The sequence below is a fragment of the Emiliania huxleyi genome (genome assembly GCF_000372725.1).
Source record: "Emiliania huxleyi CCMP1516 unplaced genomic scaffold EMIHUscaffold_56, whole genome shotgun sequence".
In the NCBI taxonomy this organism is placed as follows: domain Eukaryota; phylum Haptophyta; order Isochrysidales; family Noelaerhabdaceae; genus Emiliania; species Emiliania huxleyi.
The window spans coordinates 282070-299890 of record NW_005197803.1 but is presented as its reverse complement, the minus strand read 5'-3'; the positions used below and the strand labels follow the sequence as shown (position 1 = coordinate 299890).

The window sequence follows — 17821 nt, the reverse complement described above, 5'->3', positions numbered from 1 at the left end:
GGGAAGCCTCTGGGGGGGTCGGGACCCCCCCCCTAGCATGTGGTGGGCACCCCCCAGCAGTTCGTGGGCTAGGAATAGCCGCCAGAGAGCCGATTTTGCCCCCAAAGTTGTGAAATCGTGGCTGAAAGTCCAATATCTTGGAGAAACTGGCCAGCAAGGCTCATGTAGCTCCAGAGGATGATTTTCTTCGAAAAAAGGCTGCGAAATGAGGTGCAAAATCAAGGGCCCGGAGGGTCTGACCACGAGTCTCTGGGGGGGGTCCTCGGCCAAGGTGCTGGTCAAACGGCCAGAGAGAGAAGTCGAGCTCCGGGTGTGTGATTGTCGCCACGACCTTGGCTCGGAGCACGGCGCAGTGTGAGCAATTTGCGTCCAGACTCGTAACGGGATTGTTCTCGTCTAGAAAAGGCACGCCCGTCTCATTGTAGTAGAAGGACGCCTCGGTGGTCGAAGTGTTCCCACCATTCTCTCCCGCGGTCACCGTGACGGCGGGCAGCCAGTGCATGCCCCCGAGCTGACTGGCGACGGCTCTTTCGGCGGAGTTCGAGGTACTCTCAACCTTCAGCGCCTCGCTTAGGACCTTGCGGCAGGGCGCGGTAGCGAGGCGGCTGTCGACCCACTGCGCGCGGTACAGCATGCTCGCCTTCACAATGAGGCTCTGGTCGGAAGTCTGAAAGCCAAGGAGGAGCGGCTGCGCAAAGTCAATCTCAAATGATACATCGACGCGCATATTCGTCTCTGACGCGGCTAGCCCCTCCTTGAAGATGGTGTTCCGGGCACTGAGCTCATACTCGCTGGGACAACGCCACTCCTCTTCCGCTCCGAAGTCGCACACTTCCAGGAAGGAGGTCGAGTTGCCGGCATTAGGAGCATCCTTGAGCGAGGTGTTCGCCAGTGTTTCCGGAAGGCACTTTGCGAGCACCTCATCCGAGCCGCAATCGCCGAGGTCGTGAGCGCATTCGGCGATGTTGCATGCTGCGTCGCACTTGCCATCGCGGTACCTATTATGGCGGCACAGAGTTGCTCAGCTTTGCTGTCCCTAGGACAAGGGCGGTGGGGGTGCTCTTCAACTTGCCTCGCAACATCCCTTTGCTCGAACTCATACGTGATGAACTCGGGCGCGCTCGCATCGTAACATATGTCCGACAACTCTCCGGACACTACCGCACTTGTTGAAGCAGTCTTGTTCAGGCTTGGATTCTTGCGCGCCCAGCTTCTGAAAATCTTCTTCGCCTTTTCCCTGCATGCCGGAGGACAGTTCTGACAGAAGGGAAGGTGCGTGATGCTTGGCTGGTCGTCGGACTCGCCACCGTAATACTCGCCGTAACTCCCACCGTAGGGCTGTTCGCCCACCACGAACAGCCCTGGTATGTACGGCGGCAGTGGCGGGCTTGGCGGTGAACCTGGTGGGCTGACAGCTGGAGGGGGCGGCGGCGGCGGCGGAGGAGGAGGAGGCGGCGGTTGTGGCTCTGATGGTGGTGGTGGTGGCGGCGGTGGCGGCGGCGGCGGCGGCGGCGGCGAATAGATGGATCGTGTCCCGACGATGAAGGCGACGAGCACGAGGTAGCGCATGCACGTCTATGCCCGGCAACGGGCTTGCTTGCCCAATGTAACCGCGAGAACTTTAAAAAAAGTGGCCACGGGCCTCCAAGTGCTCCGGCGCGCACTGGCACAATCTAATTTAAGAAAAACAATTCGCCGAAGTTCCCCCGCACGACACTGCGCACTTGACTTTCTTTTCTACTTGAACGGAGTGGCTTAGGCGGCTCCGGTGGTGTGCCGGTGTGTGTGTGCCAGTCCGCGCCAGTCCGCGCCCTTCTTATGCCAGTGTGCTGTGTCCTGTGAGAGAGGCCCGCTGATGGAGGAAAATTGTAAATTCTTTCACTTGCTGTCTGCTGTGAGAGGGAGTGGCACAAATTTAACGTATAGAGTGTGTGTGTCAAGTTTCGAAGTACGTGCTGGGACACCGTCTGACGTCTGTCCGCGTCTCACACCGAATTGGTCTCGGGCTGGGAGCCTCACACGTCGAGGAGGTCCCAGTCGAGCTGACTGGCGTGATCGTTGATGAACTGCTTTCGCGGCCCGATGTTGGAGCCCATAAGCACGGAGAATATACGGTCCGCCTGCACCGCGTCCTCCACCGTCACCTACGAACATGCGTCATGGCCGCGTCATGGACAAGCCCCGGGCAAGCGTCTCGGAGGGCCGCCGCCGCCACCCGCTTCAGCCGGCGGGTCGACGGGTCCATCGTCGTCGACCAGAGCTCCGCCGGCATCATCTCTCCCAGCCCCTTGAAGCGCTGCACCGTCTTCTTGCCGTCCAGCCGCTCGCTCAGCTGCGCGAGCTCGGCGTCGGTGTAGGCGTAGTGCACCTTGGAGCGGTGCCGCACCTTGTACAGCGGCGGGTACGCGATGTAGACGTATCCGTCCTCGACCACGGCGCGATTGTACCTGCGGGGGGCGAGATATGGGGAGATAGAGGCGGTGCAGCTGGTGCAGGCCTGTGGGCTAGGGGGGGGGGGGGTAGCGAGATATGGGGAGCTACACAGCGAGATCAACTTGCGAGGGTTGGGGAGGTACACAGAGCCGCGGCGGACACGTCGCGGACGCGCCATGAGCCTCTTGCGCGAGAGTGCGTCTCAGACGGCGACACCGACGGCGCTGAGCGCTGGCGCGAGTGCGCTGGGTGGGGCGGGCGGCCGCGGCGTCGGGGTCTAGGAGGGAGCGTGCGGGGGAGTCTGTTGAGTCGTCCGGTCACCGGAAGAGGAACGTGAGCAGCAGCGTGCGGATGTGCGCGCCGTCCACGTCGGCGTCCGTCATAAGGACGATCTTGTGGTAGCGCAGCTGCGAGGGGTCGAAGTCGTCGCCCTTGATGCCGAGCCCCAGCGCGGTGATGAGCGCCTGGATCTCGGCGTTCTGGTACATGGCCGTGTCGTCCGCCTTTTCGATGTTGAGAATCTTGCCGCGCAGCGGGAGGATCGCCTGGCTGTGGCGCGAGCGGCCCTGCTTGGCGGAGCCTCCGGCCGAGTCGCCCTCCACGATGAAGATCTCGGACTCGTCCGGCTCGCCTAGTACCATACCTCCAGAGTGCCGAACCCAGTGTGGGTTCGGATCCGTGGGTAGTGCGGTACTGCTCGCCGCACGCGCAATCGGCCAGCTTGCCCGGCAGTAGCGTCGAGCCGAGGACAGACTTGCGCCGGACGAGCTCGCGAGCCGCCTTTGCGGTGCGGGCGGGGGGGCGGTGAGGGCGGGGGCGGTGAGGGAGCCGGCTGCATATGCTCTGAGGTCACAGTATGGGGTTCGGCTCCAGTGTGCCAGGGGATCCCTACCCCCAGGGAGGTGGAACCCACAGTGGACGCGCGGATTCTCATCATATGCACAAAGCGGGGGGTCTGTTTTCGGGGGGTATGGAAGTAGGGGTGAGGGATGCGGCAAGGAGTAGCGAGGCAGCCGGGGGGGGGGGGGGGGGGGTCGGTGAGGCAGCGTCGGCGAGGCCTCGCGCCTTTGCGGCGTCCGCCGCCTTTTGCGCCGCCTGCGCCTTGTCGATGATCGCGGAGAGCGCCTTTGGCTGCCGCTGCAGGAACTCGGACAGGCGCTCGCCCGCCACCTCCGAGACGATGGCCCGAACCTCTGGCGAGCCGAGCTTCTGCTTCGTCTGCCCCTCAAACTCAGCCTCCCCCAGCCGCACCGCGACGATCGCGCACAGCCCCTCACGCACAAAGTCACCCGGCAGCGAGGGCGCCTTCTCGCGCAGCTTGCCGCTCTCGCGCCCGACGGCGTTGACCACCCGCGTGATGGCGAGCTTGAGCCCGTCGATGTGCGTGCCGCCTTGCGGCGTCAGCACCCCGTTTGCGAAGCCGAGCAGGCTGTCGCTGTACTGGTCCGCCGACCAGCGCAGCGCCAGGTCGACCTGCACACCGCCCTTCTCGGCGCGCCACACGAGCGACCCACCCTCGAAGAGCGGCACCTTGCCCTCGCAGATGTGGTCCACGTACTCGCCGATGCCGCCGCGGTGCTCGAAGGTGAGCGGCGCCGCGCCGGGCCCGGCCCGCTCGTCGAAGAGGGAGATGCGCAGACCCGCGTTGAGGTAGGCCTGCTGGTCGAGCTTCCTCGACAGCACGTCCACCTCCCACGCCAGCCCGCCCTTGAAGATGCTCACGTCGGGCAGGAAAGTGATACTCGTGCCGGTCGGACGCCCCTCGGAGGCGGCGAGCGGCTGCAGCTGCATCGGCTCGGCGACCGCGCCGCGCGCGAAGGCCATGCGGTGCAGGGCGCCTCCCCTTCGCACCTCGGCGTCCAAGCGCTCCGACAGTGCGTTGACGACAGAGACGCCGACCCCGTGCAAGCCGCCCGAGACCTTGTAGCCCGAGCCGCCGCCGCCGAACTTGCCCCCCGCGTGCAGCACCGTCAGCACCGTCTCGAGGGCCGGCTTGCCTGTCTTTGCGTGCAGCTCGCAAGGGATTCCGCGCCCGTCGTCGGAGACAGAGATGGCGCCGGAGGCGTGGATGGTGACGTTGACCTCGGTCGCCCAGCCGGCGAGCGCCTCGTCCACCGAGTTGTCCACCACCTCGAAGACCAGGTGGTGTAGCCCGCGCGACCCCGTCGAGCCGATGTACATGCCCGGCCGCTTCCGCACCGGCTCGAGCCCCTCGAGCACGGTGATCTGCTCGGCGCCGTAGGCCTGCCGCCGCCGCTGCGGCGGCGGCGGCTCCTCCGGCGCGGGCGACTGCGACGCCGCCGTGCCGGCCGAGGGAACCGCAGCGCAGGCCACTGTGCCACTGCGTCTCTGCTGCTGCGCGAGGCGGACCCGGGCGTGCGCGACGGATGGGTCCAGACGGGCGGCCGGCACCGTCAGCGCGGCGCAGCCACAGCCGGTGGCGGCGAGCACGGCGAGGGTCGTGCTGACGAGGCGGGGCGCTCTCCGGGTCATCGAAGCCTTGCGGCTGGCACCGGCGACGCTCTCGGCGGCAAGCCACCGGGCTGGTAACCGAAAAAAGTCAATGCTAGGTGTAATGTCCACTACCCGGGTAGCTCCGCTTTTGGGTGGCGGTCGCGCGCTGCCGACGGCGCTCGCCGGCGCTACGGCGCTCGCGGCGCGCTCGTGGCGTTCAGGGCGGCTCGCACACGCACACGCACACGCACACACACACACACACACACACACACACACACACACACACACACACACATGCACAGACACACAGCCCCTTCCCCTCCCCCCTCAAGGGCGAGGACACGCACAGGCCGCACCTCTAGTGAGGCCCGCATAGTATGTGGGAGACTCGTGCCGCCGCCCCTGCCACCCCTAGTGCCACCCCTGTGTCAGTGTGCCTGTGGTAGGAGAGACTGCCAGCGACAAGCTGGAGGCAGGTCGCTAGACTGAGATGAGACCGCCAGTGGATGTGGGAGTCCACCGCGCACCGCGCTGCGAGCCTGTCGTGTCCCTTGTCAGGAGCAGGAGAGCCCCACCTGTCCCCCTGATCGTTCTTCCAAAATCCTGCTCGTGCAGGTGGGGACCCTGTCCTCGTCCCATCCCTCGTTTGGCGTGTCTGTTTTCTTTCTTTCTTTCTTAGCTCCGAGTAGAGGGGGCGTCCTGCAGTTAAGGGGAAACCCGGTACGCGGGTCCAACCCTCGGAGAACTGTGTTTACTTTAAGGCCCTTGCCCTGCGAACGCGCACCCCCGGGGCTAGGGCTCTCTAGCCCGTAACCCGATGCCAATCATCCGGCCCGCTGGGTGCGCTTCTTAGCTCCCCGGCCCTGGATGTGCGGTTAATGACTGCACTCCAAGTGCTCCAAGTGCTCCAAGTGCGCGCACAGCACACAGGTTCGAAGAATTTTACAAGAAAGCTCCCTCGCACAACACTGGGCACGGGACTGGCGCGCACTGGCACTAACACAGGTACACAAAAAGAATTCAAGCAGGCTCTCACAGCACACAGGTCTGAGGGAGGGTGTAGAGGATGTAGAGTGTAGAGCGCTGTAGAGCTGTAGAGCTGTAGAGCGCTGTAGAGCTGTAGAGCGCTGTAGAGCTGTAGAGCTCTACATCCGCCGCGGGACGAAGCGCCTGCGTTGTAGAGCGATGTAGAGGCGCTCTACAACGTGAAATCTCTACAACAAACTCTACATCATAAGCGGCGAACGGAGGCACGGTCGCTCTCCGACATGAGGCGCGTTGCACTTGCCAGTGCTGCCCTGGCCTTCCGTCTGCCCGCCCAATGGGTGGCAGGTGCCTCTGCTGCTGTGGCATGCCTCACGGCTGCGACTGGCCGGCGCCTCGGCGCGTCAGCTCGGCTCGGCGTAGCGATCGTGGCCAGCGCAACTCGCCTGGACTCAACGCTCAGCCAGGAGCTCCCGCACGCGCTGGCGCGAGTCATGGCGCATGCAACGCGTCTGAATGCTCGCCTCGCCTCGCGCAAATGCGACCGTCCTCGCAGCCGACAGTCCACCGCCTGCTAAAGGAGCACTGCGACGAATGCGGCACCGGCGACGCATGGCAGGCTGGTCATGACGCAGTTATAGGTTGTTGTGTGCCATCAGAGTGACTCTCTGTGTGTCAGGGATAGTCAGGGCCGTCCATCAGAGCTCCAGTAAGCTCGGAGACACCCCATTAGTGCGACTCGACCTCTTTGAGTCACTGCCTTCCCGGCGGTTTGGCTGTAGAGCCTCTACAACAAACTCTACAGCAAAATCGCGCTCTACATCGCTCTACAACGCAGGCGCTTCGTCCCGCGGCGGATGTAGAGCTCTACAGCTCTACAGCGCTCCAGAGCGCTCTACATCTCTACATCTCTACAGCGCTCTACACTCTACATCCTCTACACCCTCCCTCAGACACAGGTTCGACACATGTCTGCTGTGAGAGAGACTTCTTTTGTTTAAATTTTCTTTGCTGTGCCTTTTGTGGTGCTAGTTCGTGCCAGTCTGCTGTGAGAGGGGCTTGTCCTCTTGGAGCACTTGGAGTGCAGTCATTAGCCTCACATCCAGGGCCGGGGAGCTAAGAAGCGCACCCAGCGGGCCGGATGGGATCGGGGCCCAGCATTCTTTCTCGTTCTCCCGACAACCTGACAAAACGCGTGCCTGGATGGCGAAGCTCCTTCTGTTGGCATGCCCGTCGCTGACAGTGCCACCGTCGCCACCGCAGCACCCGCCGACGTCCTGGCCGACGAGCGAGTGGTCGACTTGCGAATGGTTCCCATCCAACTTTCACACGATTGCTGAGCGCCAGATCTTTCGAGAGAACGACACCAAGTATGTGCCGACACCCACGGAATGCATCGCGCTCGCCCGGAAGGAGGGCTGCGACATTGCAAATACTGACGTCAACCCCATGACCAGCAACGGGTGCTGGTGCCAGTTTTTATGGGGCATGGCACCCGTCAAGGAGGAAGGCTCAGAGTACAATACGTGTGTCCTCGCCACCACTTCGACCAGGCAAGAGCTCGAATCGTACCTGTACTCGGCGCAGAATGGAGGAGCAAGCGCACCTATTGCCCTCATCGTGGGCTCCGCTGGCCTTGCTCTGGGTCTCACCGGGGGCGTGATGTACTTCATACGCCGCCGCAAAGCCCGGCGCGCGAAAGAAGAGGCGGTGCGGCAGCGGCAGCAAGAGCAGGGCTGGACCGAGATACACAAGCTTATGGTCGAGGCTGCCGGCTCTCTCATCGGCACCCGCAACGCGACCGAACTCGCCGAGGAGAGCCGCTTCGCGACCGAACCACGCGAGCTCGTGTTTGGACGGCCTGCAAAATCGGCGCTGGGGATCGAGTACTATATGTGCGTGGCGAGAGACGTGGTCCTTTTGGGGATGGTCGAGGGCACCGCCGCCATCGTGCGTGAGGTCGACATCGGTGGCTCCGCCGTCGACCGCGAATGCCTCGATTACATCTTGCACGCCGAGGCCGGATCGAGCGAACGTGCCTTTCAGGCCGGTCTGCGGCGCGACTGCGATGCGTTTGGCAGTGTGCTTCCCTCCCGCACGGTGGAAGATGGCTCCACGGGCAAGCTGCGCGGGATGCGTCTGGAGGACTTTGTCAACCACCAGAGCGCGCGCCTTGCGAACCTGACCGAGGCACATGTCGTCGCTCTGCGCTTCTACACCACGCAGGCGTATCGTGCGATCAACACACCGCTGCGCGAAAGGGACCGCTTCATGCGCGGCGAGCCGCACCCAATGCCGGTGACGGTGGCGCTGCTCCGCGACGCGCTGGGCAAGCTGCGGGCGGTCGAGGCGGAGCGGCACTCGGCCTCGCCCAACACGGCGCTTCGCCGCGTCGAGCTGTACCGCGGCATGAAGGACGTGACGGCGCCGGCCGACTTCATGGCACAGGGCGGCACCGAGCTCGCGCCGATGAGCACGACGTCCGATCTCTCCGTGGCGATGCGCTATTCTGCGAGCTCCCACGCGGTGCTGCTGCGGCTCATCACCGAGTCCTTCTACGAGAGAGGGCCGGATATCTCCTTCCTCTCCGCCTTCCCCGGCGAGGCGGAATTCCTCTTCCCGCCCCTGACTTACCTGCAGCCGACCGGCGACGTCGAGACGGTGGTGATCGGCAGGTACACGTTCGAGGTGGTGGACGTGCGGCCGCGGATTTGAGGTATGGGAGGCGCCGAGGCTGATGTGTGAGTGTTAGGAGTGGTTTGATATTGCTAAAAATATCTCTCTCTCCGAGGCTCGCGCAGTACGAACGAAAGCAAAATCGAACTCTTTTCCTTGGTGTACCTGTCTCCTGTGTTTTGTGTGTTAGTGCCAGTGCGCGCCAGTCCCGTGCGTGCCTAGTATGTGTGTATCGAAGGCGAAACACACAATTACATGCCAGATGCTAGTAGAACAGCCAGGCTCGGACTGGACACCAACGCGGTATGGGTGGACGCGAGACAGATGATGACGACACGCACGAGCGACACACAGACACACACAAGCTCACAAGACACGGCCAGATGCCTAATGTAAAAGAAAGAAGAAACACACGGCAGCACTCCAGCCTGCTTGGCAAGCCCACCCACGCTGATATAGTTCGCAAAAAAAGGGACAACCCAAGGGAGGGATTGCCGGCGGAAAATTCTTTGGAGCTGCCCGATCACGCTTGCCCGCCTTCACATGCTGGCCTTCTCATCCCTCATCGCCTCGCGTGCAGTGGCACCCGCCCGTGCAAACGGCGGCGACGCTCTTTTCTTTGGCGAGCGCGCTGCCCGTGCTGGCGTCAGCGCGCTGCCCGTCCGCATTGCCACCTTTGACGGCATCCGTGGAGTGGAGGCGGCGGAGGCGCTAGACGCGGGCGCTCGCGTGCTCGCTGTGCCGGCCGCGAACGCGCTGCAGGTGACGCCGGACTCGCCCTGCCCTCGGTGGGTCGACCCGAAGGTCTGGCGCTCTGCAGCGTGGGACCTCCGGCTCGCGCTGCTTCTGCTGCGGGTGAAGCAGCAGGCGGAGCGAGGCGAGGGGCTGAACGAGGCGCGCGCGGCGTGGCTCGACCTCCTCCCGCGCAGCTTCGACACGCCCCTCTACTGGTCCGACGCAGATCTCGAGGCGACGGGCTACCCGCCGCTCATCGAGGCGCAGACCCGCTCAGACCAGACAGACAGGACAGGCAGGACAGTTAGGACAGACAGGTTAGACATGAGAGACAGGACAGACATGAGAGACAGGACAGACGGGACAGACAGGGCAGACAGGACAGACAGACCCCAAGCCTGCCGACCCTCACCTCCTCCGCCACTCCACGCACTGAGCGCTCGCGACACGCCCTTGCCACGCTGCGCAGGCGGTGGCAAAGCAGCGGGCGCTCTGGTCCAAACACCGCGAGGAGGTTGCTGCGTCGGCGCGCGCGATGGGCGAGCAAGCGAGCGGCGAGGCGGAGGCGGGCGTGCAGCCCCTCTGCGCTCCGAGCGGCGAGGAACTGGACTGGGCCCTCTCGTGCGTCCGCTCCCGCGCCTTTTCCGGTCCTGCCAGCGGCACGCTCAAGGCGAGAGACCAGCCGAGACACAAGCCGAGGCACACCGCAACTCACAGCTCTCACAGCCCTCCGGGACACACCGCAACTCACAGCTCTCACAGCCCTCCGAGACACGCCTCCGTCCCACTTCCGACACGTCGTCGACCCTCCGCCACGCCTCCGAGACGCGTGTCGGAGCTCCGTCGCTGTTCTGATCGCGCAAGGCGGCGGCGGCGCAGCTCGGCTTTGCGGGGCTACTCGGACTGGTGTCTGTGGTGGGTGGCTTCCTCGCGCCGCAGCAGGCTGTCGACGGCGTCTCTGTCGTGGGCGTGTCGCCCGTCTTCTCAGACGTCTCTGATGGTGTGAACGGCGCCTCTTCACACCTCTAGCTGTGAACAGGCGTGTCGCTCGTCTTCTCAGACGTCGTCGCGTCGCGGCTGCTAGCGCGCGGCAAGAGGCACGTCCTCTGCCCGTACCTGGACATGCTGAACCACGCCAAACCCTAACCCTAAGCTCACCCCTCCCCTACCCCTACCCCTACCCCGAGCCCTACCCCTAGCCCTAGCCCTAGCTAGCCCTAACCCTAGGCACGTCCTCTGCCCGTACCTGGACATGCTGAACCACGCCTCCTCCCGCTCGGGCTCGCGACTCGAGTGCGACTGCCCATGGGGGGCGCCCGCAAAGTTGGCCACCGCCCCCGAGCCCCCTGCGGAGCCTTCCTCTAGGTACGACTACTTTGGCGACGCGTTTGGCGCGTCCCTCGACCCCGCCGCCGGCCCGGTCCCGCCGGGCGCCGAGCTGCTCATCTCATACGGCGACCGCTCCAACGACCAGCTGCTCCAGTACTACGGCTTCGTCGAGGCCGGCAACCCGCACGACTCCTTCCTGGTCGACCAGCAGTCCTTTCTGCTCGCTCTCGGCGAGGCGGACCCGTACCCGAAGGAGCGGCTGCGCAGGCTCAGCCAAGCGCGAGTGCCGCTGACGGACAACACCGCCGCCGTCAGCCTCACCGCCGAGGGGGGAGGCACGCGGCGCAGTCGGCGGGGGGGGCTCCTCACGTGTGGCTTCATGCTCCACGCCTACCGTGCTATAGGTCCGCGCGCGATGCAGCTGGCGCGGCTCCTCTTCCTCGCGGAGGCGGACCTCGCCGACGACGGCGCCTCCCCCTCTTCTCCCGCGGGCGAGGAGCGCGCCCGCCGCGCCGTCGGCGCCGCCGCGGCTCTCGTCTGGAAGCAGCGGCGCGACAGTCGTCTTGAAGCAGCCGGCGCCGGGTTCGCAAAGGGTTCGCCGACAGACGCGCCCTCCCGCCACCGCGGGCTCGCCCGCGCCTTCGCCGCCGAGAAGGAGCGCGTGCTGGAGCGGTGCGTCGCCGCGTGCGGCGGAAGGTGTGAGTGAATCGTGCATTGGCGCGCGTTTGGGGGCGGCGTGTCGCAAGTCGAGAGAGCCAGGTTCCTCGGCGGTGGCCGCGCGCGAGGCAGCCATATTCCAACATGCACATGCAGCACATGCACATGCACATGTGCATGCACATGCACATGCAACATGTAACATGCATGTGCATGTGCATGTGCATGTGCATGTGACATGTTGTTGTGCGTGGGGGGGGGGGGCATGTCAGTGGCAATGAGCGAAGATAGTTGTTGGATGCTGCCGGAAAACAAGACAGCAGTTACGGCTTTCAGAGCGGCACGGACTGTTGCAAAAAGTCTCACGTGGAAAAAGCACCAATGACCAAAAACATACAAAACGATGTCACGGCCAGCTCGGCACTACAGGTCCTGGCTTCGGTTTCGCAACAGCTTCGTTTTCACAACACGGCCGCCTCGCGACGCCGCGCCGTCGTGCAGATCGTGCCCGAGCCGTCCACAAGGCCGCCGGCACATTTGCCAATGTGTGCCCGGAGCGCAGGGAGTCGATGGGTGCCGCAGTCCAAGCGATCACTGCACTGCAGTGCTCGCTCGCACTGCGGCGCTGCGCCACGGCGGCGAAGCATGTCTGGACTTCAAGGACAGTGCTTCTCCGCTGCTCGAGGCTTGCGGCAAGGTCCAGGCCGACCACACGGAGCACCCGAGGCAGCTGGCGTGGCCTCACTCATGACCTGTGCTACCCGTCGGCGGGGCCAGCTGCGGTTTCACAACGCGCCTCATTTTTGGCACCCTCCTGCTAGCCGCGCATGAGTAGGGAGACCGTGTGTGGTGTCTTCGCGGCCTAGAGCACCCTCTTGGCAGTCTATATTCCGGATTTTAGCCCTCCTGTCGCATCTGGTGAGCCGTACCATAGCGAGGACCAAACGTGTTGTGAAACCAAAGCCGGGACCTGTATCACTAAGAAAAGTGACGTAGAGCACCCACTTTTTAAGCGTTCGCCGCATACACAAGGTCCGCCTGCGTGCGGCGCCAGCTTCTCAGGGCCATCGCGCGAAAAACGACGGAGGAGATGCATCCTAGCTGTCGCCACCGAAGGCGACTCGACGTCGCTGAGATCGGAGATCAAGCTCTGACAGGTCACACGTCGCTCCTTTGACGCCGACGTGGCTCACCCGTGCAGAGCGCATCAGGACACAGTCTCGACGCGCTCGGTACGACGCCTGCGACCCGTCTCGGGTCAGGTGGCACGACGCTCATCGCGCCCGCCAGCGCTGCGGTACAGGTTGCCACGACGAGGTCGAGAACGCTTCTATACGCTCGCCGAGCCTTCCTTTTCATCCCATTAGGCAGCCTGGGAACGGTGGCGGTCAGAGGCAAAGCCTGCGAGGGGTGGTGGAACCACATGTCACGGCCACCGCCGGCTCGACCCCACGACGAGCCTCCGGAGGCTGACTTTGAGGCACCATCATCGGACGACGTCGACGAGTTGGGTCGCTCTCGCGGTAGCCAGGTAGCCCCCCATACTAGTAGCACCAGCCATGGCCTCAGGGAGCGCGGGCGAGGGCGCTGGGAGCAACACGGACAAAAAAACATCAAAAGTGGTCATTATCACAGCACCCGTATTTGCAACTAGTCCACGAGTGACGAGAGGACGAGCGGACGAGCCACGCGCTCTGGCCGGCAAGCGAGTAGCGCGCGCAGTGAGTCCAAGCCCCAAGCAAGGGGCCAAACCAGGACGATAACACAGTATCACGTTATGTCTCTACGCGCGGTCTCGGGGCTCGTGCTCAGCTGACAGCTCCATGCCTACGCCTCGAGTGCGAGCCTCCTGGCCTGACGATGCTGCTTGGCGAGGGCCCACTGCTCCAGCATGATTTGAACCTCCTCGGCCTTTGCAGTCGGCTGGCCCGGAGCGGAGCTCGCTATTGCCACTAGTTCAGAGTATAGCCTGCGCTTTTTGGGCATCCACGCACGCGGCTGCGGCGAATGCAGTGCCTGTCCGTACGCAGTCGGCCGCGATAGCAGCGCGTAGGTCGGTGGAGATTGAGCCTGGGCAACTTGCTGTTGCGGCGGCGGTGGCACACGATTCAGTCTCGGCAATGGCCCCCGGGGGGGGGGCGCTTGAGCTGGTGTTGGGATGCCCACCTCAGGCTTGGGATTGGAATCGCCGTCGGCTGGTGGCGGATGCCCGTTGCGCGCAACAGGGCGCGCCTCTTGTGCCCAGTCGACAACACGGTTGGTCATGTGCTTGATTGCTCCGCCGACATGGGAAAGGTCGTAGCGCCAGTGCACCCACACGATGGCTAGTTGGTCCCCAAGCCACGCGGCGGTGGACGCCAAGAGGGTGACAAGCGCGCCCAGGCCGAGGACCAGGAGGCTCCCCCCCCCCCATCATGTCTGACCCTATCTACTTCTTCTTCTTCCCGCCCCCTCCCTCCTTCTCGGCGGCCTTGCGCTCCGCCGCCTCGGCCGGGTCCTCGTCCGCGTCAAAAATGAAATACGCGCCCGCCGCCTTTTGCTCGCGGTCCTTGGCCGAGCCGCGCTTGTTGATGCGCGGGCGGTAGTTTGCGGGGTCTCGCCTACGGAAATGGGGGCGGCGGCCTCAAAACGCGCGCGCCGTCGTCGGCGGCCACGCGCGCTGCGGGCAGGGCGCGCCGGAAGGTGACGTCGAGCGACTCGAGAAAGGCGTTGAAACCGTCCGCCATCGGCCGCGGCGCAGAGGCGGTGCACTCAACGCCGGGCCTGCCCGAAAAGACGATGGTGCGGTCCGAGAGGGCGGCGGCCATGACAAAGTCGTGCTCGATGACGAACGCCGTCTTGCGCATGTGATCGACCACCCACCGGCGGATCACCTTGGACACCACCACGCGCTGCTCGCAGTCGAGCCCCGCCGACGGCTCGTCGAAGAGGTAGACGGAGGCGGGCGTGCCGAGGCACACGGCGATGGCCACGCGCTGCAGCTCTCCGCCGGAGAGGGTTCGCACGTCGAGCCTCTCGAGCGCCTCGAGCTGCAGCGGCCGCAGCACCAGCAGCCTGTAGAAGCGGTCCGCAACCACGCCCTGCACCGCGCGCTCGAAAAGGTCGCCTGGGGGGGGGCACACGCGCCAGCGACACGTGAGGGACGTCTCCTCCCACGCCGACCGCCCCGCGCGCTCGGCGAGGGCGCCGACGGTGCCGGCGAACTTGCGGAAGCGCGGCGCGTAGTGCTGCCGCTTGTAGGCGACGCCGAGCCCCTTGAGGGAGTGCTCGTCGCCCTCGTCCTTCCCCTCCTCGCCGCCCCGCTCAAAGGTGCCCGCCAGCAGGTCCATGAAGGTGGTCTTGCCGCACCTGACCGACACACGTCGTGGGCGTATGTCGGGCGGCGATTTCGCAGCCCGGGGAGGTTGGCGTGGCTGCACCCATTCTCGCCCAGCATCCCGATCATCTCGGCCCCCTTGAAGTCGCCCGGCTCGACGTGCAGCGTGAAGCGCGAGTCGCCGTCCGTGGAGACGAGCGTCTTGGTCGCGCCGGGGTACTGCACCGTCCCCACCGTCGGCGTACCTACGCGACATGTCACGGACGTGTCACGGACAGGCGGCCGCGCACAGGCAGGCGCGCCGGCGGTCGGGCTGCCGCCGCCCCCCTCGGCAGCGAGCACCGCGTCGGACCCCTCGCCAGTGCTCACCTGTGGACACGTCTCGGGCATGTCGTGGGCATGATGCCCTGGACGCGTGTCTCCGACTCTCGGCCGGGTGTGCTCGCCTGGAAGTGTAGCGCCTCGGCGCGGAAGCGCATGTTCTCGGCGGGGATGTAGCCTGCGGAGACGTGTCGGCGACGCGTGAGGTGCGCCGTTGGCGCTCGTCCACCAGCGAAGCAGAGGGCGGTGAGTCGTCACCACGGGCGGAGCGATCATCCCCTTCGGCCTCAACGCCTGCGCTCTCGCGCCGCCCTCTCGCGTGCGGCGGCGCCGCCATCGCCCCTCCGTGAGCCCGGGAGTGCGTGGACCGGCCGGTCAGGCTGTGGCTGGCGGCACACACCGGCAAGGAAGTTGTTGATCCCGTTGCGGACGGTCGCAATCTTCGTGGAGGCGCCCCACGCGCCAGCCTCGCCGTAGAGGCAGCAGACGTAGTCGGAGACGGCGTCGAGGACGGCGAGGTCGTGCTCGATCACGACGACATACTTTGACGGGTTGGCCTCGCCACTCGCCTCCGCCGCGTCGTCAAAGACCAGGGAGCGGATGATGTCGACCTGGCCAGAGCGGGAGCCGGGAGGGGGCGGGCGGGCAGGGGAGGAGGGGCGGGGTGGCTGGACAGTGGCACGTGGGCGGCGGGTGGGCGGCGGGCGGGCGGCGGGCGGGCGGCGGACGGGCGGGGCGGGCGGGGCGGGCGGGCAGCGGGCCACCGCCGTCATGCGCTGTCGGATGTCGAGGAACGAGGACGGCTCGTCGAAGAGGTACACGTCCGCCTGCGGGGAGAGTGGGGGGGGGTGTGTGGGTCCCCGCCCCGGGGAGGGGTGTGGTTTGACAACTTGTCCCGCCTTGCGCATGACGACTGTCGCGATGGCGAGCCGCTGCAGCTCTCCTCCGGAGAGGGTGTGCACCTGGGGCGGGTGAGGGTGGAAGGGTGGGGGGGTGAGAGGGCGGGAGGGTGGGAGGGTGAGGGTGGGAGGGTGAGGGTGGGAGGATGAGGGGGTGAGGGGTGGCGTGAGGGGGTGAGGGGCGGAGAGGGCGAGTGCGTGAGAGGGTCGGTGGGAAGGCTCCGCCTCCCTGGAGGAGGAGTGCTTGCAGTCACCTCTCGCTCGAGGAGGTGGTCGAGCTCGAGGCGGCGGCCCATCTCTTCGAGCACGCCTGTCCCGTTCATTCACGAGTCAATCAATCAGTCTACTGCACGGCTAATAGCAACTCGTTTCCCTCGAGCGCGCCTGTCCCGTTCACACCTCGCCACTCACATCACCACTCGGTCAACCACGGCCGCCCAGGCTCCGGTAGCGTGCCCCGCTCGTCGCGGTCCCGCAGCAAGTCGCCCACCTGTGTGGGTGGGTGGGTGTGGTGGTGGTGGTGGGGGAAGCGACGGACGGCAGAGCCGGAGCGGGGAGCGGCGCGCGGAGCGGGAGAGCACACACACACACGCGCGCGCCTTCTTCCCGACGGCGCCTTTGGCCATCGCTCCGTCGAGCTGCGGCTTGTGCACCACGGTGAGCTCCTCCTCTAAGAAGCGCGTGAAGTAGGTTTGCAGGTCGGAGCCTAGTACCAGAGAGGCGCGCGAGTCCAGCACACAGAGAGCTGCCGACGGGCGAGGTGGGGTGTGCAGGTCGGAGCCGCGGTAGTAGGCCATGATGTCTGCCCAGCCAGGCGGCTCCTTGAGCCTCCCGAGGTTGGGCTTGAGCCGGCCGCAGAGCGTGTTGAGGGCGGTCGACTTGCCGATGCCGTTGCAGCCGAGGATGCCGAGCACGTTGCCGGCGCGCGGGGTCGGCAGCCCGTGCAGCTTGAACGAGTTGAGCCCGTACTGGTGCGTGACGTTCGTCGTGAGGTTCGACGGCAGGTTGATGATGCGCAGCGCCTCGCCGGGGCAGCGCTTGGCGCGGTTGAGGCAGGCGAGGCACGAGTCCTCCATGATCGAGATTGGGAAGGCCGGTGGGCCTCCGACGGTGATGCACTCCTGGCCCGACGGGCACTTGGAGATCCGCTTCAGGAAGTCGTGCGCCGCCATGCCTACATCCACACAAAGACGCCAGCTCACGGTGTGCAGCCAATCGCAACACGACCCAACCTGGCCCTGCGGATGCCCGGCTTGCACTTCTCCTGATCGAGGAGCAGCATGCGCTTGCCCGGGCCGGACTCGTCTTGCTTCCGCGCGAGCCCTTTGGTCGGCATCGTGGAACCTATCAGAGCAGCCGCGCTCGCGCTCTGCGGCGCTGCCACAGGCGAGTGCAGGCGTGGCGAGGGAGAACGCGTGGCCGAGGCGAGGCGGGCGAGGTGGCGATTGGGGTGCTGGCGATTGGGTGCTGGCGATTGGGGTGCTGGCGATTGGGGTGCTGGCGATTGGGGTGCTGGCGATTGGGTGGTCGTGCCTAGTGCCTCAAGCCGAGGAGTGATAGCTGGCGCCTGGCGACGAGGAGGTATTGCTGGGGAGAGCTGGCGTAGGGGTGCCAGCTTGGTTCCCAGACCCAAGAATTCCTCGAGCTCCCGCTTGTATCTCCCCACATCTCCCCGCCTCTCGCTCGCGCGCTCAGCCGGCGGTCCTCGAGGCCATATCTCCCCGTATCTCCCCGTATCTCCCCGTATCTCCCCGTATCTCCCCGTATCTCGCAAGAATTTCAAAACTCCAAAACCGGGCGCGTGGCACTAACCTGGCACCTGGCACTAACACAGGTACACCACGGGAGCCACCTAAGCGGCTCCCGCGAGGGCGGCGAGGCACTTAGCTCCGTGCACTCGCCCGCCACATGCAAGCTCATTCACAATCTGCTCTCTGTACTCTCTCTTGTATGTATGTAGTAAGGTGAAGAACAGTCAGGCTCGGACTGGACACCAACGCGGTATGGGTGGACG

The 17821-nt window shown here is 65.2% G+C and overlaps 4 protein-coding genes across 4 annotated transcripts; 2 read left to right on the top strand and 2 right to left on the bottom strand.

The window, feature by feature from the left end:
- Window positions 1–160: 160 nt before the first annotated feature.
- EMIHUDRAFT_464775 (putative DNA topoisomerase) lies at window positions 161–4926 on the bottom strand (the record flags this gene model as incomplete). The annotated part of the gene is made up of 6 exons (XM_005765260.1): window positions 161–998; window positions 2020–2144; window positions 2216–2447; window positions 2755–3064; window positions 3188–3213; window positions 3377–4926. 6 exons carry the CDS (start codon window positions 4924–4926, stop codon window positions 161–163), a joined length of 3081 nt encoding a protein of 1026 aa, XP_005765317.1.
- Window positions 4927–7077: 2151 nt separating this feature from the next.
- On the top strand, window positions 7078–8589 carry EMIHUDRAFT_104049 (hypothetical protein; the record flags this gene model as incomplete). The annotated part of the gene is made up of 1 exon (XM_005765259.1): window positions 7078–8589. One exon carries the CDS (start codon window positions 7078–7080, stop codon window positions 8587–8589), a length of 1512 nt encoding a protein of 503 aa, XP_005765316.1.
- Window positions 8590–9093: 504 nt separating this feature from the next.
- Window positions 9094–11320, top strand: EMIHUDRAFT_104048 (hypothetical protein; the record flags this gene model as incomplete). Its single annotated transcript, XM_005765258.1, has 6 exons — window positions 9094–9588; window positions 9755–9910; window positions 10150–10285; window positions 10325–10397; window positions 10513–10578; window positions 10651–11320. 6 exons carry the CDS (start codon window positions 9094–9096, stop codon window positions 11318–11320), a joined length of 1596 nt encoding a protein of 531 aa, XP_005765315.1.
- Window positions 11321–13699: 2379 nt separating this feature from the next.
- On the bottom strand, window positions 13700–16604 carry EMIHUDRAFT_104047 (hypothetical protein; the record flags this gene model as incomplete). The annotated part of the gene is made up of 9 exons (XM_005765257.1): window positions 13700–13871; window positions 13969–14619; window positions 14691–14832; window positions 14878–14956; window positions 15277–15519; window positions 15673–15735; window positions 15799–15870; window positions 16062–16117; window positions 16397–16604. The coding sequence occupies 9 exons, from the start codon at window positions 16602–16604 to the stop codon at window positions 13700–13702; spliced, it is 1686 nt and encodes a 561-aa protein (XP_005765314.1).
- Between the last annotated feature and the right edge of the window lie 1217 nt (window positions 16605–17821).